The sequence below is a fragment of the Dysidea avara genome, chromosome 7 (genome assembly GCF_963678975.1).
Source record: "Dysidea avara chromosome 7, odDysAvar1.4, whole genome shotgun sequence".
In the NCBI taxonomy this organism is placed as follows: domain Eukaryota; kingdom Metazoa; phylum Porifera; class Demospongiae; order Dictyoceratida; family Dysideidae; genus Dysidea; species Dysidea avara.
Genome location: NC_089278.1, coordinates 5407614 through 5433842, shown reverse-complemented (window position 1 = coordinate 5433842; position 26229 = coordinate 5407614). Strand labels below are relative to the sequence as shown.

Here is a 26229-nt window from a genome sequence, read left to right as displayed (position 1 = left end):
AGGGGTCTGGGGGCACAGCCCCCAGCCGCTGAGAAACTTTCCATATTTTAATAAATCAAAACTCAGCAAATTACTATATTTTATGCAAAAAGCTGGAGTACATTAATTATAATGCATATAAGTGCCCCTGGGGTGAAGCTCAAGTAGTACTAGGTAAAGCTATAATACCAAGTGCATGGAAACAGACAACATAACACATAACTATAAGCTTAGAGACACATATAGATAATTGCCCCACTAAAGTATAGGATTGGAACCAAGAATCGACTGATACAAATAGAATGACTTACAATCAAAACATAACTACAAACATGCATAACATGGATTCCGGCATTCTGCATGCCCAAGTAATGGAGTTCTAACCCAGAAGCCTGAGTCTGAATTTTTTACAGGGGGGTAGGGTTCCTGAACCCTCCGGAACCCCCCCTCCCTACGCCCCTAGCCACTGCAATTTTTACATCTTCATCAATGCACATTTCATAGGCTTCACCAAACGCCAGTGAATGGAACACACTTCCGGTTACTTGGACAGTAAACCCACCTGCCCTAAACACTAAAGTATACTAGCTGGATATTGTTGGATGTCAGGTGTCAGCCAAATATTTCGTTCATGAGTATCTAATGCAGCAAACAATGGAACCATTTGATTTTCCAATTACTACTAAATACGTACATACAAGATGAGGTAGTAGCAGGGTATTTGATAAGGCAATATGGCACTCCATTGGCCCAGTGTGAACACAAAATGACCCACACAACTCATGGCTTAAGCTCCAATTTTCTTAGCACTAGTCCAGCTTTGTGACTGACTAATACACATCAAACATAAGCTGATTGGCCCAGTGGTATACTACTGGAGGAACAGTAGATGTCTGGGTTGGGCCAGTTTGGCTCAGATTTGAAACACTTATCAAAAACCCTGGGTAGTAGTAACAGTTAATAACACACTTCCAAGTAGCATGCATCCCCGTTAGCCATTTGATTGGCAAGTCCTTAAAGTGTGTCACTGACTTGGAGCATTCATATCAGATCATCAATTAGTAAGGTTACTGAGATTCCTCAATTGCGAATGCCAATAGGCATTTGACATCATCAATAATGTGAGATGTTTGATGTGCACATCTCCATGTAGACTGGTTCCCAGACTAGTAAAAGAAAGCAGTCAGTTTTCTTAAAGCTTAAAGTTGCTACATGATTCTAAGGATTTCAACATTGTACCAGGAAATCCACAATGTTTGGCTTATTTATTTATACACAAGACAAATGATGAAGCCATACAGCGCATTGTGAGCTTGCTGCAGCTGCACAAAATAATTAGAGTTAAAGGTGCCAAAACTAAAATTATGCACCACCTAGAGACACTCGCAACTAAATCAGTATTTTGGATCATAGTTTATTATGGTTGTGTCTCAACAGTGTAGGGTCCTACACACAAAGGGCTGAAACAACAGCGTTTTTGCTGCCCATAGAATCTACAATCAAATAGTTGAATTATACACTGCCATATGTCAACAATCACCTATCCACCTCTCAACTAATAAAAAAGAATTTAAGTGCCAAATAAAGGCATGGTTTAATTGTAGGTGCAAGTAGGCTACTCAATATTACCACAATTTGCCATAGCAATAAGGATGGAGTATCTAGTCACTTCACCAAGGCAAATGCAGGTCAATATAGTACCTATCATATGACAATGTTCTGAGCCATCCAATTTAATCCCAAAATATGCATAGCTAGAGTTGTAGGCCAAGTAGTCTTAGTATGTTACTCCACCCAGGCACAATGTCATATGCATTGATTCCTTCTGGATATTATTCTACAACACTGCATACACACATACATACAATCATATACATACCAATTTTATGAATGGTTTTGGTTGACTTTACATAAAATCCTAATCCAGCATTCTCAAGACGTTTAATCATCTCTTTTGAGTGCCTGGAATAAATATTGTTCACTGAGGACAGTTGAGGCTTAGCACAGCTACTAATTCTTTATAGAATTTGTTGAGCATACATTGCATACATGTACAATGAACAAGATATATAAATAGTATCATTTCAGTGTGTAGGTGGGAAATATTATACTATTCTTACTTTCTGTATGGATTACAGGCAGCAATAAACTTGATGTCTTCTGGTATAGGTTTACCATTCAATCTCCTATCACACATTATTTCCTTGATGAGACCTATAGCATCAGTTGTGTTTGCCTCATCAAAAAACAATACAGTGTCAATTGGTGGATATGCATTCTTGTTCTGCTTTGCTAACTCTAAAACTTTCTTCACTTTATGTTCAATATCTCTTTCAGTGATGCCTCCATGAACCTTGTACACAATACAACATGTGGTCTACAGTAAGTGTTTAGTTTTAGTTACTCTTACTTTCATCATTAACATATTTTGGTAACCAGTTCCAAAAGCTTGGAGTTCACACATGTAACGAATCAGTCTCGTCTTTCCACAACCAGTCTCTCCCATTATCACCACAGGAATATTACACCTTTAAAAGACAATTAAATATCTAGTTTCACATAGTCAAAAGACTTGATTAAAACCATACGGATAATTATTCACCTGAATCTCATATGAATTGCCAGCATTTTCTTCATATTGTCAATTGTTAGTACATATGAATCATCAGGATCTGAAGGATACTCTATTCCCATCACAAAACACAATTTTTCAATCATGGTAGCCCTGTAGTTGTATGAATACAAAATCATGCCAAAAAGTAACTTCAATTATAACATGCAGTCTCTTATTTTAAAAATCATAAAAAATTTTATACATACAACTATGCAGCTTAAACTGAAGGTATTAGCACACAAATTGTTAAAATTTTAATCTGTTTTTTAAATCATGTCAAAAAGGAGTACTTCCACAAGACTGTTGCTTATAGTACTGGGCGATATAGATTTTTCCTATGTCATATGTCAAGACAAAATTTTCCACAACATCATGATGTATACATACTTTAACATGAATGCTTATTTTCTTTCTTCTGGTGATTTGTCAAGTACTACACTGCATGTACACTTTACATATCTGTTAATTCATGATACATTGTTTTCACCAGTGCAACCCCCAGGAACTTTGCAATTTTAGGGCTTTAAAATGGCTTAAACTTGATATTAAAAACTAAATGATGCCAATCTATACTGCTACTTTCCCCCAAGATATTTCAAAAGGTTATTTTTCAGTAGAGGGGGGGGAGGGGCATGGCCTCTCTGGAATCGCCTATGGTTTTCACCTATAATTAAGGGATGTAAATAGAACAGTCCATAACTTTTCATCATGTAAAAGACCAGTGGCCCATTTAACTATAATTATACCGTCACCATATAGCACTTCCTTTTATTGGTGTGAAATATTACATGGCGGTCAGGACTCAGGAGATGATCTAAGTACACAATCTAAAAGTTCTCACTGCAAAAATGACTTCTACAGAGACCATATCTCAGTAGTGACAAGAGTTTGTAATTGATGACTTCACAAAGGCCCAAAAGACCTGAAAGTTAAATCGAGATATATGAGTGAGATGAGCAAATATTTCTCTTTTACTACACGTAATAATAATACAGCAGTTAGTAGCCCATGTAAAACTAATTGAAAACAAGTCCTATATTTGATAACATGTGATTGCTGACTCTTTGCTGCCAGCTGAGTAGTGAGCCCTACAAGGCAAACAAATACAGGGAGAATTAATTAAATGAAGGGGTGGGCCAGTGCTACATTTGCTCATCTCACTCATATAATCTTTAACTTCAGGCCCTTCAGACCACTGCATGTAACACTGGTAGGGTTCAAAGCATACAATCTATGCAGTGAATACTATTGAACACACGCAATCAGAATGTTATATGTGAATCTCGCCTGGGTTGCACTCCCATTACCTTAACCCATCTAGCATAACAGTACTGCAGTAGTGAGTGGCAGCAATACAGTGGGTCCTCGATTATCCGAACTTCAATTAACCAAACACTCAATTATCTCTGAACACACAAGTATTTTCTTAGTAAACATATGCACTTGGTTAAAAGCATGTTTTAAAATGGCGTCGTCTTCGAGGCTAATAAAGTTGCTAATACATGAGCACGGTTTATTATAAGGGACGCATTTGCCCCCTCTTGGAAACTGAATGTCCCCCCTTGCCCCCTCTTGAAATTTAAGGATGTTATTTGACTAAAAGTGCTTCGAAATCCAATCTTTGGTAGCTATTTTCAAAAATTTCTCAAAAGTCCACCATTTGGCTAAAAAATTACTTCTACATTTTAATTTAAAGGGGCAATGCGCTGTTTACATGCTGTGTTATATTTTGATGTATGGAAGCCACTCAACCCTTGTCCAAGACCAGTTGGTTGCATTGTGTATCTTGTCAAGTGCATGTTGCAGGTGGTAAAGTACAAGCATCACATGATTTTATTGGGCCCCAAAATGTGTGCGCATACGTGTAAGATTGAGAGTCGCATTAATAAGAATTGTATAAGGAAGAACCAAGTGGCCAGAGAGTCCAGTCCTTGTGCTGTGACGGGGCGCCCCACCCCGTTACATTGGAGGTCCTACCGAGATATACAAGAACAGTACTGAAGTTGGAGGTAGATAGTCGGAATACACATTTTTCATCATACTGAGCGATATGAGAAGGAGTCACCAAAATGTTATGAAAGATTTCCGGGTGAAACAGACTGAACGAGAGGAGAGCTAGAGTCCTTTCCCCCTGGTGACTTGGAAGGAGGCTGGACATGGGACCAAGACTTGCCGTGACAACTGCAGCAAGGAGGCCAGTAGAAGAGGCGGCGTGTGTCTCGTTGGATCGCAGGAGGACCAGGAACTAAGAGAGGAGCACCCAGCTAGTCAAGGACCGATTCTCGTAATTCACACAGCCGTAGGAGACGACCGTGAAGGGGTGGAGGTTGGACTTGCGTCTTAAGGAGAAGATGTTGACAGGTTCCAGTGCACCACGCATGGAGTCTGCGGTGCCTGCTAGCAGTCCTCTGTATTGTCAAGTAAACTGTAAGGAGCTGCCAAGAGCTTAGTGGCTGTCAGTTACTGTTTGAACAATTATAGTAAACTCAAGTGTTGTATGATAGTAAATTCAGTAAGCAAGGACTGGAAGTGTACCATCAGTGGATGCAGTAGAGATGCAAGGGTGAAGAGTGATGAATGTTAACAGAAAGAATGTAGAAGAACAGTGACAGTTCACGTGTGTGGTGGTATACTATACCAGAAGCAGAGTTAGGCTTGGAGGACCAAGCTCTTGAAAGTGGAGGAGTGATGTAACAGAGCTAGCTATATGATGTATACTAGTGTATGTGTGCGCATGCGTGTAAGATTGAGGGTCGCGTTTATAAGGATTGTATAAGGAAGAATCGTGTGGCCAGAGAGTCCAGTCCTTGCGCTGTGACGGGGAGCCCCACCCCGTTACAATAATATTTAATTAAAATTGCTTTCAGATTCAATCTATTTTTTTTAGCTACCCTGGCCTATGTAGTGAGTTAGTTTATATTTAGATCAGAAAGTGGCATGGCAGATGTCACGGAGCATTATGTCAATAATGAAGAGCACGATAGTAGTGATGATGAGTATGTAACTGCTGTGGAAGATAGTCAAGATGACATTGTGTTGAATGAATCCAGCAAAGTTCATCCTCATGAAGACCTACTATCTAATGAACACAAAGTTATAGTTCCTGATGAAGAGCATGTACTGCCACCCAGTAATCCTTTCAAGGAACAATTCACAGTGTCATTGATATAATTATTAATGGACAATAATGGTTACTTTTTATAGGTAGCAAGCAAACCTGCACCTCCTGTGTTAAAATTAAATTTCTTGAAGCAATTACAAAGTCTGCAGTACAGGAGGCCAAAAGAAAAACAGTTTACCACAAAGGTAAAGCGAGTACACAGCCTGCAGAACAGGAGGCTAAAAGAAAAACAGTTCACCACCAAGGTAAAGCAATTACAGAGTCTGCAGTACAGGAGGCCAAACCAAAAAAAAGAAAAGCAGTTCACCCCAAAGGTAAACATGTGAGAATAAAATGACAGGTAGTATGGATTTGTAGGAGCCAAGCCTAAGAAGAAGATTGAACTACAAACTGATACAAAGGTACAGTACAACTATATTGTGAGAGGTGTTAAGAAAATAGAACCTGCATATAAAAGAATTTAACCTGCTGTTACTCTGTCATATGTGCTGCTAACAGGTCCAACAGAAGTTACGTCAATACTGGGTGATTCAAAAAAAGAAAGACACTGAAGCTAGCAAACAATAATAAAAAATGATGACTGTATAGCAACTTCGCCTTTTATTATAGCAAAACAGCAGTGACTGGAGTGTATTTCTCTCGCTACTGACTGAACCAGATGTATAATGCCTCATCTGGCTTTTCATAAGTGCCAACTTTCATTGCTTTGGCTTTTACATCTTTCACTCCTTATTTTCTGTTTAAAACTTCTTCAGCTTTTCTTTGCTTCATGATGTCAGATATGGTTGAATGACCGATCCCATACTTTGACAATAATACTGTAGGAAGTTCCTTTTTGTAACCTATATGAGCATCAATGCATGTGTGACATTCTCACACACCATCAGAAGATATCTTTTGAATGGAAAAATATTCATACGCTAATCGAATATTTGTCATTTAAAGTATAAGCTGCTATATAAACGGCTCTATCCAGATGCCATAACACCTTTTACAACAAGTACAGGTTTTTGTTAAGCGACACAACCTCCACTGTATTTCAGTCCAGGGTAAACAATCCTCAGCTGATATAATTTTAGCATGTAATTCCAGCATGATTTCAATACAATCATGAAGGACTATGACTCAGAGCAAGTCTTTAACTGTGATGAATCTGGCTTGCAGTTTTGCTTGCTTCCCAAGAAGACTTTAGCCTATGGTTTTAAAAAAATAGCTGAAGGCAGGAAGAAGTCAAAAGACCGTGTGACAGTTGGTGCATGTGTCAATGTTACAGAAAGCATCAAGCTGGTTCTGTTTTTATAGGAAAGGAAGCTACACCACATTGCTTTTTACAAGTTGATATGAGGATTTACCAGTTGTTTACAAATCATAGGAAAATGCATGGGTTAATACCACCATTTTTCAGAGTGGTTTCATGACTATTTTGTGCCATGTACAGGAGAAACTTAGAGAACTGGGAAAGGAGCCACATGTACTGTTAGTGCTTCTGCACACCCTGATCAAAACCTTTTAACTTTTCAAGATAGGTCTGTGAAGGGTGCATTTCTTCCGCCAGATGTTGCTTCATTGATCCAGCCTATGGATCAAGGAGCCTTAGAATCTCTTAAATGACCATCACGCTATAAGGAGTCGATTCTTAGAGACATCTTGCTTTCAGAGGAAGACCTTGACATTGGGAAAAGTGTGAACATGCAAACTGTCGTTGACAATATTGTCACTGCCTGGAATGAAATTAGTGCAAATACAATCTGCAAATCATGGAGGAAGCTAGTGCCATTGCCAGCTTCAGAATCATGTCCAACTACAGAACAATACTCACAAATAATGGCAGGATATCTAGCAGACTTTCACCAAATGGATCAGGCACTTACGGAGCAAGATTTTCAAGAATCAGACCGTGATGATTTGGGCTATGAACAGATAGCTGATGATGGCATTGTCAACCATGTTTTAGGAGAGTCAAATGGTGAAGTGAATATATAGCAGCAATGAATTGGACGATGGTGGCCCAAGTGAGATATGTGTACCTACAGTAGAATCAATGCATGTCATTTATATTTAGTCACCAAGAGGCTATGGTTATGTTTGACAAAAAAAAATGCTTTGCTTGGTTGCAGTGCCAACCAGAAGCAATGCCCCACAACATCAATGTGCTGATTTCACTAAAAGAAATTGCAGCAAACAAAAGGTTAACAGCATTGAAGCAGCACACACTTACATCATATTTTACATCAGACAAATGATAGCTGCACCATAATAGCAAGTACACAGCCACACTAAGTCTATGATGAATGAGGTCTTGTTTGTAGCACAGCCTGAACATAAACATTTTAATAACAATAACAACAATAACAATTCAGATGATAATAATATAACCTCATCTCAGCCACAAAGAAAGAAAAGAACAATATCAGAAACTGAAAGAGAAGATAGGTCAACACAAGGATAAGCAGCAACTGAGCTGAATGCCAATGAGATAGGAAGCCAAAGCACTCAGAATACTGCCATGGAAAGTCAGACTCAACAAGTGACTGATTGTAATGATGATACAATTGATGTGACTGTAACTGTATATGCATTTTTATACTGTTATGTACGTAGGTTTCCATCAACTTTCCAAGTGGACTACGAAATTTTGAGATCAGGAGAGATCCAGTTAAGAGGCTAGCTAGGGATAGCTATCCCTCATTTGCAGTATCAGCTATTGATAAATTCACCGTAGAAATGCTGAAAACAGTTGGAAATAAAATACAAAAAATTCATTTCTTCCAACATTTTGCTAAAAGAGGGCAAACAAGAACTATTAAATTTTCAAAGGAAAAAGGTATTGGCGGATTTACAGCTTCATATGCCATGCCTAATACATCTGTGTTGCAGTTGGTTAACCCAAAGTTTGATAAACTTCTGATCTCAGTTATTGCTTCCATGACTGTGAAGTGTCACAATGATACAAAGTGTCTTTTCCATATTTCTATATGGAACAACATCCATATATATAAAGAGGTATGTTGATTTGTTTTATAGATATGCTATTAATTCTCTTTATCAAAGGTCTATAAAATGTTTCAACCACTGATGTTACGTATTTCTCATAAGGCAATGATAATACAGTTGATGATCTAGTGACTACACTACCTTACCTCAGTCATAGAAAGAAAATTATCAGGATATCATCTATAATTCATTTTAAAGTTTCATTCTGTAATAGGAAAACTTTGAAGGTAACCCCAAATATTTGGACTACAATACCAACAGTGGATTGGGTTGCGCTTTGATAAATGCATTAGGGTGGATGTTTGAGGAGACAAGGAAGTCTCTGTAGAAGCTACGGTTAATGTTGATGATGATGATGATGATGATGAATATAATAGTGAACAGTGTGACTCAGATAGAGACAATGATGATGACAATTAGTCAGATGCAGTGAAAATATAGTGAAAATGAAAACATTGTTGCTGCTCCTCCTTTTAGTCCACTATGTGAACCTTAAAGTGATGCATCACATCAGATGTTGAAAGCAATGACTCACAACAGAGTGAGGAGTTGTCTGTTGAACAGTGCCAAATTATTGGAAGCACTAGCTGAAATCAGTGACTTGCAACAGAGTAAGGTGTCATCTGTTGAATAGTAACGAATCATATCAAACTGGCATGATTTTAAGGTTGTGGGAGACAATATTGATAAAAATTTCCCCCTTATTTTTAGTCGACCAGATAGAAAACTCAATCTCTGCATTATTTTTATTAATATGTAGTATTGGATCATTACTTATCATCTTATTCAGATGATATCCCAACAACTCCAGGTATGTGAATAGGTTGTTGATTAAAAATGATGATATAGCTAAATTGAACAATGATGCAGTTGTACAGAGTACAAGGAGATGCAGCTATTTGCATTAAAGAAACATTTCATCAAACATTACTTGGGGGGGACCAATTCGCTCAGATAGTGATTCAAGAATGTGAAGACTTCTTCCAGTGTCTGAATACTGGCGTGCAAAATTATGCCTTCCAAAGTGAGAATATTTTTATTTGTTTATAAGACCATGAGAAATTAATTTTATGCTTCACAGATGCAGTGGGTCATCAATTTCCTCTTTCCAACAATAAATGTAAATCACGTGATCACATCACATGATCTTAATATGGCTGATGAAACAGGTTCTTTGTTGTTAACCACATTTTACAAATGGTCAAGTGTCATATTAAAGCAAGGTATGGTCACCATCAAGAACAGAGTGAAAGTACAATGCTCCTGTGAAGAAACATTTGGCAGAAAAGTTGCACCATAATTCAATGAACTGAAAGTGAGAAAGATAGTGATTTCAACCAATGAAAAGTTTATTGACGTCCATGAAGTGTCCATAGAGGCACCTATCAGTGTTTGTACGTTATTTAATTGTAAACATTGCTGTATATACTTCAAAAGTGGTGATTTCACGTCCAGTTTTATAGGGTAAAGCCAGAAGAAGGATGCATTTTCAGTGCTGATAGAAAACGCTAGAAAACTCTGCTTGCCTTCTAAGCTGGGTCCTCCTGAAGGAAAGTAGTTAAGGAGTGACCAGCGTTTAGAAAATGATTCAATCGCATTAAGTTTACTACCAGTTTTTGTCATGTTTCATCTCTGGTTTATGGTACCTTGATCCACACCACCAGAAGTTCCTAAACAGAGGAACTAAATTGCCTGCCAGATTTAATGCATTTCAAGGATATAATGACAAGAAAGAGAAAGAACCTAGACTGTGTGCTAGAGAATTAATCCATCATGAGGACTGGTTGTCAAGAATGTTGATGCAACCTTGGTTTTCTCATTCTTGTTTTAGAAGTATTAAGAACGATGTAGCAGAACTTGCAGATGTGATGCAGCATCAATATGCATCTTTTCTTGATGGGCAAAATGATAAGGTGAAAGCCCAACATTCTGCAACATCTACAAAAGATCCAGTAGATAATGCCACACTTGTAACTTTACCTGCCAAAGATGGACCAGTGTTATGAGTTGCTTTATAGACTCAAGATGTATCTACCAGTCTTTCCTATGAGATTGCTCCAGCTGAGAGGTTTGCTCGTAGGCACTGGCTAGCAGCTTTCATTCCCAGTGAAGTTATACAAATATGCTTATGGGAACCACCTTATCGATGGCTTTTGCTTGGAGGGTTCCAAGTGATAGTCCTCCTGATCAAACAGAAGTCAGCCGTGTCTTTTCTAATAGTCAATCCTTTTTACTCCTCCGGAGCTATGCATCATGATTTTTTAGAGAAGTATTGCCGACTTGCCAAAGTTCCCAGAATGGTTCTGCATAACATTTATTGTACTTTACTAGAAGATCAGTCCGGGTGGCCTACCCTACCTGGTGGACAGCTACGTATAATGCAAAAATGATGTGCTTTGGAGAAGGGGACCATGGAGCTATGCATGCATGAAAATGCAGTTTTCTTTCTTCCTGTCAATATACTCACTGTGTAGCATGTAAGCTTTCTTGGCCACACAATACACTAGTGTGTGCCTTGATTTCACTGTTCAAGAACAATCAACTATTAGAATTCCTCAAAAGAGTATTACAATAATATTAGGGTCATTCCATGTCAAATCAACAAGGAATTTAGGGTCACCTCTCGGATTTTGACGAAACTTGGTGTGTTTGTAGTACCTGTGGTGCTTATCACTCATGAAAATTTTTAGCTCCATATATTCCATAGTTTCTGATTTATGACCACAAATATTTTGAATATTTCATGAAAACTTGGTCCATCTCTAGTTACAAAATCAACTGCAACTTTGTACTGTGTAAATATTTTTAAACACAATTTTCAGTGATGGAAGACTGTTGATTGATCTTTCCAGTGATCCCTAAATTATGGGATATCTACTTAATTATGGTTCAAAAGTACTTCATTGAAAACTTTAATCCCTTATATTTTGAAAAATGTTGTTTGAAATTTTTCGAATTCTATTGTGAATAATGATTGGGTCATAGTCTATGTTTGATAAAATTTTTGTGGTGGGACCACAATGGGCTCAAGAGATATAATGAATTATGTTGTGGTATACGGTGGAATTTGCAGTCTATTATTGCTGTATTGGAGTGTACACCTCCAATAACCACTTACAACAAGGCTATGCCAAGTTTGTCTTACAGAGTGAAGGTGTCTAGGTGCATTGCAACCTGTATTAATGACCACCTGTATTGAAAGACCATCTATAAGCTGCAGTTAATTTATACTTTAATTGGATATTAATGTATAGCACCAAAGCATCAACCCTTTCTAGCAAATCCAAAAATGGTCCTTATTAGACAGGTTGACTATAAACGAGATTATCATGCATCTATAAACATATTAATGTTGTACCATCTCTTCACTTATACTTTATTTATTAAGTAAAATCTCGCCGTAGTGCACTCACATACATATCCCACTCTACACTATTCAAGTTACGTACATGGCTGCATAGGTACAACAGACCTCCTCAAAAAGGATACCTGGGCACCTTAATAGCCTCATGATCTTACTTTATAATTGTACATACATTTTGGGCCCAAGACAAGTCTGTGGTTTCTCAAAAATGAACACTTCATCAATGGTCCAGGGTATAGAGTAGTTACACTATATACAGTAGATGCATTACTTGTACCAAGAGTTGTTATATTATTAACACTTGCTTGCACCTCAATGTGTGATTTATAGTACTGTAATTACTAAAATGGTTTTTCAAAGTATTTTGGGTTGACGCTTTGAAGATCAGTACAGGCAAATGTTAAGTATGTGGTCAGCATGTCCTATGTGAGTATGTGCATGAGTTTATGACTTGATCTTCAAAGTGATCATGAATGTAAAGTAATGTAGTAATTAATTTCAGATATTGAGGTACAATTAACGCATGTATGGTAAAAACCCTCCATTGCTAGGAACATAATAAAGTGCTCATATTACAGAAGTATCTTGGTCTAAATGTATGTGCACCACTCGAGTGGGAGTACAGTGTATAAACAGGTGTCCTGGTTATCAAGATTTCCAGGTATCCCTTCTGAGGAGTTCTGTTGTATGTATCTATGTAGCCACATATGCAACTTAAATATGGCTAAGTCCACTATATTGGTATTCAACTTAATAAAGAAGGTATTTGTGAAGAGATGGTACATTTACATGATGTTCATGGACACATGGTGGTCAGATCTGTAATTTATAGTCAACCTGTCTAATAAGGACCATTTTTGGATTTGCTAGAAAGGGTTGATGCTTTGGTGCTATACATTAAAGAAGTATAACTTAACTGCAGCACATAGATGGCCTTTCATTACAGGTGGTCATTAATACAGGTTGCAATGCACCTAGACATCTTCACTCTGTAAGACAAACTTGGCATGGCCTTGTTGCGAGTGGTTATTGGAGGTGTACACTCCAATACAGCAATAATAGACTAGAAATTCCACCGCATACCACAACATAATTCATTATATCTCTTGAGCCCATTGTGGTCCCACCACAAAAATTTTATCAAACATAGACTATGACCCAATCATTATTCACAATAGAATTCGAAAAATTTCAAGCAGCATTTTTCAAAATATAAAGGATTAAAGTTTTCAATGAAGTACTTTTGAACCATAATTAAGTAGATATCCCATAATTTTGGGATCACTGGAAAGGTCAATCAACAGTCTTCCATCAGTGAAAATTGTGTTTACAAATATTTACACAGTGCAAGGTTGCAATTGATTTTGTAACAAGAGATGGACCAAATTTTCATGAAATATTCAAAATATTTGTGGTCATAAATCAGAAACTATGGAATATATGGAGATAAAAATTTGCATGAGTGATAAGCACCACAGGTACTACAAACACACCAAGTTTCGTCAAAATCCGAGAGGTGACCCTAAATTCCTTGTTGATTTGACACGGAATGACCCATTACCAAGTCAAATAAAACAAAGTTGTATATTTCAGTACTTCCTTTATATTTCTACAAACATGGTAATCGTAATCAAGATCAGCCTACATTACTATGTGCAGTTCAATGTTACTTCTAAAGACATAAATGGATTCTGAGATCATTTAAGTGCATGCCTAGCGCTTCAGTAAACATTTACAGCATGGTTACTGTGACACTGTTGAAGTCAGTGACAGATTGTTTAATTTATTGTGTGATGTTTGATAGAGCCAGCTATTGAACTAAAGCTGGCTTTTTTGGCATGTTTAATAGTGGCATTGGCCAAGCACTCTCTTCTGTGGGCATGCATCGCCTCTATTCTGATGTCCCTCTCTTTGCTGGTATCCATGGCCAGTTGTTGCCTTCTACGGATACACGTAGTTTTTAATCTGACCTCCTGCTGCCTGATCCATTCCTTGCTCAAACCGATAACAAGCATGCCTAGCTCTGTCTCTTTGTTTCCTCAAGCTCTTTTCTCTTTGTTCAAGCTCTCTTCTCTTTGACAGGCAATGAGCTCTTTCTCTCTGTCATCTTCTGTGTAGCTAACGCTCTTCTTGACTTACTATGTCTTTGTCCATCTGTCTGTCTGCCATTTATTTGCATGTGCAGCTAATTAGACAAATACAGACAATTGGGCAAATACAGTACAGTTATGCAATGTTCCAAAAACAACCTTACTCAGACAGCACAATTGATCATGTGCGTGGCAATGTAAATCACTAAAACTAGCCAAACTGATCCTACCTGTTTATTCTACAACTAGAAATAGATTACATGAACACTTACTAATAGTCCAATTACCAAAAAAGTTGAAGCAACAACCCCACAGACAGCACAATGGATCACATGTCTCAACTATCAAGGTAAATACAGCGCTCGGCTTTGTCTCATGCTATATTAGTTTCTCAATACGCCCCCTCGTGCTGCATTTTCCATACATGGCAGCCACCTTTAGTTTCACAACTTTTTTCACACAGGATATTGAAGGCCACACCCTTTCTTCACAGCTTGACTGTTGTTGCATAGATACACTTAACACATGAATGGCAAACAATACACTGGAATCACTAACTTGCTCCATGCATTGTAATCTTCATCAAAATTAACTCTCTGTTGAGCAAGACCATTTCGTAGCTCTTTTGTCATCAGACCTCTTTCAATTGCTTCATTATTCATAGGATCAACAAGATTACCATCAGGTGTAATCTTGAAACCAAGGAAAGTTACACTGACATGATCTCGGTTGAAAAATAAGTAAGGATGGCAGCTAAAGTTAAAGCGTAAATCAAGGAACATTATATAGTACAATACCTTCTCTCCCAAGCCTTCCTTTCCACAATTTGATATCGTTCAGTGACATCTTGTTGACCATCTTCAACATCATCAGCTTCATTCTCTGCATACATTACTGCTGCCTTTAGGGAAGGTGTAGCAAAATCCTATACATACAAATCTATCAGATATTGCATAGCTGCCCAATGGTAACATACTCTTGACATTCTGATCATAAATTGCACAACAAACTGCTTAAATCCTTGTAGTATATCACCAACTACTGCTTCATTCGTAAATATTGAACTTTCACAATCTTCTAGTTGAGTGTTTAAAAATTTTATAAAATGATGCAATTCTGTCCAGGAAGGATTCTTAACACCACAATACCTACAAAAAGAAAAGCAAACATGAAAAATGATGCATTGTATAAGCTGGGATATAGTATGAAACTACATACGCACTAGTGTCATTACTATTGCTATTTATATGATTTGGGTGGTGGTGACATTGCTTTTAGCATTCAGCAGTTAAGAGTGAGAGATAAGTGAAGGTATCTGGAGAAGATAACAAATGTTAATAGGAATCACTACATACAGTGCAGACTTAAGTCATTCCTTTCACCAAAGGTAAATGCTATCATTAAACTACAAAACACAAGCCTGTAGCATTAGCCATCGCTGAGTTACGTTAGTCTATTAGTCAATCAGTAAAAAATTCCACTAAGTATTATGCTTTCAAGAACTTTGTAGAAGTTCATCAGAAACATTTCAGATTACTTTAAAGGCATATTGGGTCAGCATTGAAACCGGGTGGAGTCACCTAGGTTATCAGGTCACATTTTATCTCGGTTATCCGGGTTGCAAGTCTGATATGGACTGGATTATGTGTACAATGAATTAATTAGTTTGATAGTGTGGAAATATAATGATGTGTCATAGTCTAGTCCTGCTGCAGCCCAGCTTCTTTATTGAGCCACTCCCACTTCTTAGGATTACTGTCTGTAGTAATGCAGTCCTACGCCATAGGTATGCACAAACCAATGTCTATAACTGTCTGCAGGCTTATGCCCACTAATCAATTGTTATTGTACGAGACAATCTAATTTTGCAGTAGGCCAGCTTCTCTTATGAGCCATGCCCACTTTAATATTGGGAGTGATAGCATATGTAAGTATACATGGAGCCATGCTAATTTGTGTGTTGAATGCATGAAGCCACACCGACTTACAGGCACCATATCTTGCTGTGTGTAGTAGTGGAATCATACTCACTAAACAAATCATAAACTTTACCTGTTTAGTTTTCATATAGCTACCCTTGTACTTAACAAAACACACTAGTCAAGCACCCAAAATGTAACTCTTGGCACACGTCTCAGTTTTAATTAATTCACCGGGTCAAATCCGGGTCAGACCTGGATTGCTATCAGAATCAGCGGGTCATATGGGTCAGCAGTAGTAACTGGTTCTATCAAACTTAAAGATAGCTTTGTATAATATGCTTAATAACACTATATTGTTTGGTACACATTCAATCATATTTGGAACAAAACTTACAGCAGTAACAAATGCAATGCATTGTGTGCATCTCCTTCCACAGTGTGTGGATCAAAAAAGAAACGAGACAAATTCTTAGCAACATAATATCTTCTCAAATATTGGTACACACGCTGAAACCTTGAACTCCGAAATGTACCATCATCCATTAGAACCTCAGTGCTCACTGTAAAAAACAACAGTAATTATAATAACTCTCAAGTATTAAACCCTGTGATGGATCCTAAAGCTAATGCTAACTTAATCGGCCTACATAAATTTCATCATTTTATTCATCCTTGGTCTTGGTAAAATGGAGATCACCAGGAGGTCAAATAACTGAAATACCTACAGTACTCATACTTCATACCTGTCTTAGGCACTTTGCATCTTTGAAATACCTTTAATGGACTTAAACAATTTACAGTCGGAAGCAATTCCAATAGTGACATAGTACTGGGAAGCAGCTCCTTGGTCTTTTGACCTTTAGCCTTCAACTTGAGATTCAAGTAGGTCACTTCAACAACATAATACTGAACAGGTAAACACTGCCAAATATGTCCCTTGCTGTTAGTAAGTGACTTTAGTATCAACAAACTGAATAAGAGTGTATCAATATCAGACAAAACCTGAAATAAAGAAGTTTTAAAGTAAGCAAGATTCAAACTACTACATTCTTTTACATGCTAGATTTAACTCACAGAAGGAGCAATATCTAGATGAATAATTTGGGCAGGAGGAGCACAATAGTCAGGGATGTGATGACACAATGATGTCATGATAATGTCGGTATTAACCACAGGTCCATGAACTGGTACAATGACATGAGCATCAGTCTTAGACCGTCGTCGTTGTAATTGTTGAACTAGTTTCTCCACATACAAACTCTTCCCCATTCCTGATGCATCTGACGCCACCACTCTGACTGAAGACCTACCAATACAGTAAACGATGCAACATACAAGCACTACAATAATTGAGGGATACATTAAACATAATGGATTGTGTATACGTAGCCCTGAAAATACCTTTAGCTAAATAACACATACAGTACATAGGTTATGCATACACAAGGCAATCTTTACTACTAGTATTAGTTCATAGAAATTTAGCGTCCATAAATACACACAATTTCTATGTCATTCATCTTACATTTCAGGATCAACTCTTGCTGCACAACTGGGATCCTCATTGATCAGGTGCTGTTTAAGGTAGGATGCTATTTGAGTTGTAGATGGAAGTGGTGGATATTCCCTGCGATACTGATGTAGCTTAGAAATAACATGAGCTCTTTCTTCATCCTCCAAACTGCAGATTATCACTACACGATAATCTAGACATGGCAGAAAATATGAATGACTCTACTACTAATCAAATTACAACCATAAGCCAGAACAACAATACAGTAACAAATACAAATACACACACACACACACACACACACACACACGCACATGCACACGCACACGCACACACACAAGCTATATTTATGCTGGAGAATGATAAACAGTGGCCAGAACAACAATTCAATCAGCTGCACAAAATATACTATTCACAATATAACATACTGTTATTTCCTTGACAAATACTGTCATATTCTTTAAAAGCAGTTTCACACACTTGGTAAGACAGTCTCTCAGCATGTACAAGGCAATAAATGTGCTTGTAGTCAGGATCTTTTGTTGCTCTGTGCCACAGTAATTCAACCTACATGTATGCAGTATATACAGTTATTCAGCAAGAGAATTAGCCAGTCACCTCTTCAGCAGTTGTGGTGGGTGTACATATGAACACTTCAGCTGATGATGGTAAGGGTAACTGGGGGTCCTCCATGTACAAAGACAACACTGTCTTTAGCACATTGCCTACAAGGTAGTTAAAAGTTGGCATGTATATACCAGGCATGTATGAGCAAATGTCATATTGTCTCAACTAATTAGTATGTATGACAGAGTAGAATCAAGAGTATTAACTCTTAGTAGAGTTACTCTGATGATTATGCCATGCATCTAATGGTACATCAGCATATTTATGCATGGGCATACTTGTGTGCAACTTAATCTATAAATTTAAATCAACAAATAGAGGAAAAATTAAGAATTTAAGTTCGATTAGGGATCATAAAAAAAGCAGAGAAACAAGGGAGGTCATGTACACCTGCAGATATACTAGTGGACATTTAATCCCTGTATCCATGACTGAATTAGGGATTAAATATATCTGCAGATGTAGGTGACCTACCTTGTTTCCCTGCCTTTTATTTTCTATGATTCCTATTCGAACTTAAAATACTTCATTTTTCTTTTTTATAACATAATTATGACTGGTGCACCTGCACATACCACATCAAAAGAAAGGATGGCACCAGAAGTAGTGTTACAAATGAATGCACACTCTAACTATCAATTACTGACTCAAAAGTGAAGTGGCCATTGTGCTTCGCTTCCAGCTATGTTCAGCTCGTTCCACAGCATTATAAACAAAGAACAGTTGGAGAAGCACCTCTGCAATCAATCCAGTCACTTCAAAAAATACAGAAGATTTGCGAACTCCAATTATCAATTACTGACTTGAAAGTGAAGTGGCCATCACACTTTGCTTTCAGCTAATTACACAGCATTAGAAACATAGAGCAATAAGAAAAATGCTTTTGTAATCAATCCAGTCTCCACAAAAATACAGACGATTCCCCATTAACGTAGGGAAGCCATCGTGCTAGCTACCACAAATCAACACCTTGGGCTGTCAGCAAAAAGAAATGGGACACAAAGGAGGACAAAGGTGAGTCCATAATGCATGCATTGTACATATTGCAGTATGCCAAAAGGCACCTGTTGGGCTGAAGCAACTCAAAACAGTGAAAAAAATCAAGCTGCCTTAGCCATTATCAAGTTACACTTGTCTGAAGGCATCAGGCAGGCAGGCAGGCAGTTAGTCAGTCAGTAGAAAATTCAAAAAAAATTGTAGAAATTTATTGGAAGTATTTTAGGGTTGTACTGAAGGCACTTTTGGAGTTGACCAATACTGCCAAGGCACCAGGATGGTATTGTGAAGCTGGTTTTGGATGATATTTTTGGCTAGAAAAACCTGATCCCTAATACCGTATGGCTCCAAATTTTCGTAGTATAAAAATTTCGTAAAAAGCCATGTTTTCATCAATAAATAAATTTTCGTAAAAATAAATTCGTAATTTCAAGCCCTTTCGTAATTTAAAAAAAATCGTGATGTTGCACATACGTGCTTTTACGGTAATATGTGGAACACGAGTTACATCGTCGCGAAGTAGAATACTTGTGAAGACAAAACCAGAAGCACGGATGGTTAATGGATGGATGAGTACTGAAAAAAAAGCATCATACTTGTGTCAGAGGTTATTAAGTGTACCAAAAACGACTGGACAGGTAGTACGCCGAGCATTATTTTAAGGTCGAAGAGTAATAATAATAATAATGATAATAATAATAGTAAATTTCATGTGATAGTAGTCTACTTGGAGATGGTATTTAACAAACTCCTTTTACACCAACACTATCGTATAGCTAAACCCTCACAAGCCTCATGCTTTAACTATCGGTGGCTTGATTTCAATGCACATGAAAATTTCGTAATAAAAATTTTCGTAATTACAGTACAATTACGAAAAATACGAATTTTTTTTGCTACGAAAATTTGGAGCCATACGGTATACAGTACTACCGTACTGTATGATAACTCCTTATTTGCTAATAAGACTAGTCAGTGTCATTGTACAACCTACATTGTACAACCTATGTACTTCTAGGTGAATAGTTTAAATTAGAACACATAAGTTGAGCAGAACAAACCAGCTGCAACGATTAAAAGATTTGGTTCTCCAACATGTAAAATTTTCTCTGGAAAAGATCTCCCTGAAGACAGCCCTATATAGAAGCACAGCAAATAGTTAGTCACCAAAGTTACAGATAATATCTTACCAGGAAACTGATCATGAATTTGTTCAAGAACAGCTGCAGTTTCTAATAAGTCCATGTATTCATTGGCTGACTCTTTGTCCCAACTCTCCATCCATTCATCACTAATAAAATTACAGTAACTAAACTAATCTACAATATAACTAGCAATGTTACCTTGTAGAAACTTCATCTCCCTCATCCTGTTGAAAAGATGTAGTAACACCTTCACTTATACTACTGAACAATGTCTGTTCTGTATCATGATGCTTAGCTTCATCATCCAGACACCACTCTGATGCCTTTTCAAAATCTCCATGGTGCAATTTGGTTGCTTTAATGGAGAGCTCAGCTGAATATCCAAGGTCTAAAAGCTGTTGTACCACAGGATGTTGAATATTGTAGCTCTCAGATAATGAAGTATTGCTATCTGGAGTACTTTGATGCGGTAAATTAACTTCTTCACCACTTGCTGTCTTAGGGATGGAACTAACTTCATTATCATCACATAAATTGCTATTATCAAAACACCATCCCATAGCAACATCCATTCTTTCATCATCATCTTCAGTAGATGAAAATGCATGCCTCACAGCCTTGTAGCATATCACATTGTTAAACTCCAATGCACGAAGTTGTTCAAAAACATCTTCCTCCTCTGGAGAAAGTTGAGAAATCAAGTCACTCAGTTTTTCCTTGCTAGAGTACTCCTCATTTGAGGACTTAACATTGCTGACTTCTCTATCTTCTTCTGCACTGGTCAATTCAAATGATTTGTTTTCAGTAACAACATTCAACTGTGTCTCAGTACTTTTTTCTTCAACTTGCTCATTTGCTGCTTGCTCACTAAACAACTTGCAAACTTCATCAACCACTCTTTCAATGTCACTAGCCGTAACATTCAGAGAGTAACTCATCAACAATGAGTACAATTGTTGTGTTCTTGGTTTTGACTGCTTATAATTTCCAAGCTCCCGTCTGATTTGCAATAGCTGCTGTGTGGTGAAATAATTTAATCCATGAAAGTTCTGGCGATGTTCGTGTACTGATTTGAGTGACTCACTCAGTTCATTTTCCATCTCTACTGCTTGATTCCTTAATTTTTCAGCTGATGCTGTTGAGCAGGTAAAAGTCAAAGACCAAGAAATGTACTTAGTGTGCCCTGCATTTTGTAACTCATACAAGGCCTTCGCAATTCTGCAAACCAAGTGAAACACCTACAAATGAAATGTACAATAAAACCACCACCATTATCTTTACTAAATCTCACATCCAAAAATCTGTCAATTTCTGCTCCTCCTTTGGTACTTCTGCCTCGGATCAGTACCAATTTACTTTCAAGATCTCTTAGATCATTAAATGAATAACTCCGTTTAGCAGCTTTTACTCTAGAGATCTCTAGCACAATAGCATCTTCTATAGATGGCAAAATTTTCTTTCCTTTACAGCTGATGGTGTATGCTCCAAACTTGTTTATATCTTCAACTTGATTGACTGAAGTAACCTCTACAGATCCTTGTATTTTCTTAATCTCCTTATACCAGTCTAAGTCATTTTTGCATTGTGTCTATGCAAAATAATAAGCATGCACACTTGTCTAAAGGTATAAGGTAGCAATATCAATGCACTGCCTATTGTGAATATTATGAGAACAACCACCATTCTATCCCACTGAAGCCATACATCAAAGTAAAAACTGGGAGTATGTAATAGTTGTAACACGGGCATGAGGGCTTTGCCTGATATGTATGCCCAACTGCCCGAAGGCGACAGGCCTGAGGGCAGAGGGAATACACATCAGGCAAAGCCCGAATGCCCCGTGTTACAGCTAATATGTAACACTTATCAAGCTGATAGCCTGTACAGGGCGATCAATCATCTAAGCCAATACAAGTACAGCCACTGGATGCATTATATGCATACCTAAATTTTTCAATTATGGGTCAGCAGATAGTACATTCTGGTTACGTCTGGTTACGATGAACGGACATATCCACGGAGAATTTTGGTTATGCAAGTTTAATGTTTTGATCAGTGCTATTGAATCATTTATGGAAAATTACGGAGTTCACTAAAGGCCTAGATAAGTAAGCTTGCTTGTAGAGTGGTTACTCCATGTAGAGTGGTAGCTTCATGATGGGGCATGTCCGTATTCAAAAACGTGCAGAAATGATCAGTGAATAAGCTATAGCACTAGTTCTCACCTTAGCCCAACGTTTTTCAACTCATAGGATGGCGAGGATAACAAAACACTCTCCATCTGAGTAGTTTTCATGGCAAAATCCAAGTCATGCATCCTAATCACATGAGTATTAATCGATCCCCATAATCGATTTCAGTCTCAACATCTATATTATCACTGCCCAGTTGTAGCCCAGCTAGCCGGGCTACATACAAAATGTAGCCTGGGAGGTTCCTTTGATCTGAGGTGTGAAAGTGTTACATATGGTAGCCCGGGAATGGTAGTTAAACGCCAGTGCATATATAGAAAACAACATAATTACACATTCAATTGAAAAAAGTGTAATCAAGCAAATTGAAGCCTTACACATATAAAACTACAAACTTAACAAAATTTGAAGCCATATACATTGTAAAACTAGTCTCGTCTCCTTCCGCCCACATGCTCGATCATGCAAAGGTTGCTTTATCAAGTATGTGGGCAGCTGGGAACAAGTAAAAGTTCAGCAAAACTTGAAGCCATATGCAACTGACATGCTTGTCTAGCCTTATTGACCTTGCTTGTGAACTTGACTGCTTCAAAGGTGGGATAGAAGCCAGTTAAACCCCACCTACACTCATAGGATATCTAGTTATGAACACCTCAGCCTCAGCTTTGCCTCAATCTCGGGTTGATGGGGTTTAACTATAACCAAGAGTTAATAATATTATTAACTCTTGCTATAACTTACTAAGCAAAACACTGTGGAATTCAATAATAGTTTTTGTGTTGTTAAAAAAGACTTTAAACATAATTCCTTTACACAAGGCTACGGTATAGGTAAAACAATGTGAAGTTATACATGCAGTAATGTAGTTAACCTAGCTCCAATAAATATTATTATATGTAAATTTGGATTTCATGTATAGCAATGCAATACAGTACTGTCCTCATTGTTAAACCTATAATACTGCAAACAAAATATGGCCACTTTTTAAAATGCCAAATATTACACAATTACCATCACAATATCTAGCTATTCAAATACATTACCAGATATGCAGGTAGTTCAGGATTCTCTTCTAATGCTCTCCACAGACTGTTACACTTAATACTCAACTCTTTAAAGCCAGTGGTAGGTACTACATCAAATATAAGGGAGGAGTACCCTGTTGCTACTGTGTGTAACATTGACAATCTCTCTAAGTGATAATCTCCTTCTCCTGTCGTGCTAGTGGCAACTTCCACAAAGTTAGCCACAGCTCCAACATCTATAATACACAGTTATATATCATACAATAAATAGAACTACACAAAACTAACGTAGTCCATCTTTGGAAGACCCAGACAAAATCACAAAGAATATTTTTTTAAACTACAAGCACAAAACTAAAGAGCAAAAAAAATTTTTCTGCATGCAGGAAATACAATACCAATTTTATTTAAGTCCTGTGAAAATCTCAATTCACAGGCAAGGTAAACAAATAGGCTGGACACCCACACATGAGCACATACATTTGTATGGAAAGTATAACCAAGCCTTCAAGCACAGACTAACAAACTAAGACAAATTCAAACCCAGTTATTTAAATATCATTCTATTAGAGTAGCTATACATGTTTTATTAAGGTAGTGGCTACCTGATAGCCATGTTAATCTTAAGATGCCAATAAGTTGGAACAAACAGGTTTGTAGATTTCCATGAATAAATTAGTGGCAAAAAGAAAAGTACCATAACTAGCTTTTCTGAAAGGATTGCTGTGATGATTGTGTGATATAGGATATTACAGTTTATTACATGTGATGATGTTACACAGTTTGGTTTTGAAAACCCAAAGCCTAAATACTGGCTTTCAGAATTTAATGGATTATGGTATGTAATTTGAACAATAAATAATACCATTAAACTTAGCAAATGATTGGGCTTCTTTCTATGTAACAAACAGATCAAACTCATTTGAACACCTAGCTCTTCAAATCTAGAACAAGTGACATTCAAATGATGGTTGATCTGAGGTAATTCATGTGTACTTTATTAGGACACTGAAAAGAAGCTAAACATCTGAAAAGTGTTCAAAACTATTCTTGTAAAATTGCAAGCACCTATTTGCTCAGTATTTAAACTACAGATGGTTTGATTTAGCAGATCCTTGTGTATTTGTTTACGTGCATAACAACAAAGCATATACTAACTTCCTGTTTCAACTTTTAACCACTCCACTAAATCTGCACTTTCTGAAAAGCTCTTCAAACATTCACACCGTCCTGGAATTGTCGATAAGTTCTTTAGATCCTCACCAGCCTTTACTAATTCTTTGCTGATAACACTAAGTGCTTGCTTCTTGAAACCAGGTTTCATCTACAGACAATAAAATTAAAACAATATCTTGCTATTACTAGCTGGCACTCACTATACCTGTTCAGCAATCGTCTCTATAACAGAAAAGTCACCACTTAATTTCATGGATTCTTTCAACCGTAATACAACTTTTGCTGCAACCATATAGCTATTAATATTTCTGTACTCTTGGATAACTTTGACTGCAGCAGAAACCCATTTTTTAGCTGGTAAAAGTTTGTCTTGAGGAAAACACTCCTTAATTCCTTGACAAAGTTGACTTAAATCATTCTGTAGATCTCTTAATTCAAATTTCAGAAAATACTTTTCTACAGTCTCCAAAGTCATGGTGTTTCTTTGTAGAGTTATCAAAATCTCTTTACATTCACTCAAAACTGGCATACATATTTCCTCATGCACTGCAACAAAGGATTTCAAGTTAGAACAAGCTTTGCTCCTCCACCTCCAACAAGTTTCAAACAAATCATTGCGATATTTATTTCCAACAATGTACAGATACTGTAACAAATCATTTGGTATTTCCTTGGAGCTGAAGTAGGTACAGGCAAATTGTGTGACACCAGACTCATCTGTTGTTGTCTCATATAATGATTTAACTTGAACATCCCTGCTATCAGCATAAAGCTCACTGCGAAGTTTCTGAGTTAGAGACCCTACAAAACACGACGGAAGTATCTGTTATGCTACACATATAAATTTAAGAAGATTTGTAAGTCCTGGAGATCTCATGTATAATATGTCAATATATAAGTATCACAAAAACATGGCTGATTTGTAATTAATCTAGTAACTCTAGTGCACAAGTATATATATATTTACTACACTAACTAACTAGTTACTAGTTATTTTTATCCCATGTAACTTAAGTTACAGTTACTTTGCAAAAGTTACTAGCGGATAAGTTAGTAGTTCTTTCGTGTGCTTGTTTGTTAACTTTTGATATGATTATTCACTCAGATATACCTTACCAAAGGAAGACTAGAACTTCATATTTCCCCAAATATTAGTCCCCTAAGCAAAGTAGCCATTTCAGTTCAGTTTCAATTAAAATTCTGTCTTACATAGCCTGGAGCAGCCTATAGACCTTATACTATACTAATTCTGTTTTCTAGCTCAGTATGTACTAATAGCATTCATATTTCCAGTGGTGAACTATTAATAAATATTTGTCAAATTGCCCAATTCAATTTTAGAATGTAATTAACGTAATTTTTTCAAAATTCCTTGGAGGTACATGCCCCCAGACCCTAGAAAACTCATGCTTCACATTTCACATAACACAGTCACTTCTACCAGTGTGCCCTCCCCTAACCCTTAGTAAAA

The 26229-nt window shown here is 37.2% G+C and overlaps 1 protein-coding gene across 1 annotated transcript in view; it reads right to left on the bottom strand.

Annotated features, from left to right (window-relative positions):
• The window catches only part of LOC136261922 (E3 ubiquitin-protein ligase rnf213-alpha-like), a 132326-nt gene that overhangs the window by 69292 nt on the left and 36805 nt on the right, over positions 1-26229 (bottom strand). The window contains exons 17-36 of the mRNA XM_066056016.1: positions 24964-25559; positions 24741-24906; positions 23601-23818; positions 21657-21953; positions 20564-21603; positions 20411-20511; positions 20282-20356; positions 18216-18322; positions 18026-18164; positions 17610-17790; positions 17159-17390; positions 16828-17086; positions 16479-16644; positions 15139-15310; positions 14960-15087; positions 14721-14915; positions 2582-2704; positions 2390-2507; positions 2100-2332; positions 1859-1941 (exon numbers count right to left, since the gene is read on the bottom strand). Of these exons, the coding sequence (XP_065912088.1) occupies positions 1859-1941; positions 2100-2332; positions 2390-2507; positions 2582-2704; positions 14721-14915; positions 14960-15087; positions 15139-15310; positions 16479-16644; positions 16828-17086; positions 17159-17390; positions 17610-17790; positions 18026-18164; positions 18216-18322; positions 20282-20356; positions 20411-20511; positions 20564-21603; positions 21657-21953; positions 23601-23818; positions 24741-24906; positions 24964-25559 (4629 nt within the window). The remainder of the gene's footprint in view (positions 1-1858; positions 1942-2099; positions 2333-2389; positions 2508-2581; positions 2705-14720; positions 14916-14959; positions 15088-15138; positions 15311-16478; positions 16645-16827; positions 17087-17158; positions 17391-17609; positions 17791-18025; positions 18165-18215; positions 18323-20281; positions 20357-20410; positions 20512-20563; positions 21604-21656; positions 21954-23600; positions 23819-24740; positions 24907-24963; positions 25560-26229) is intronic.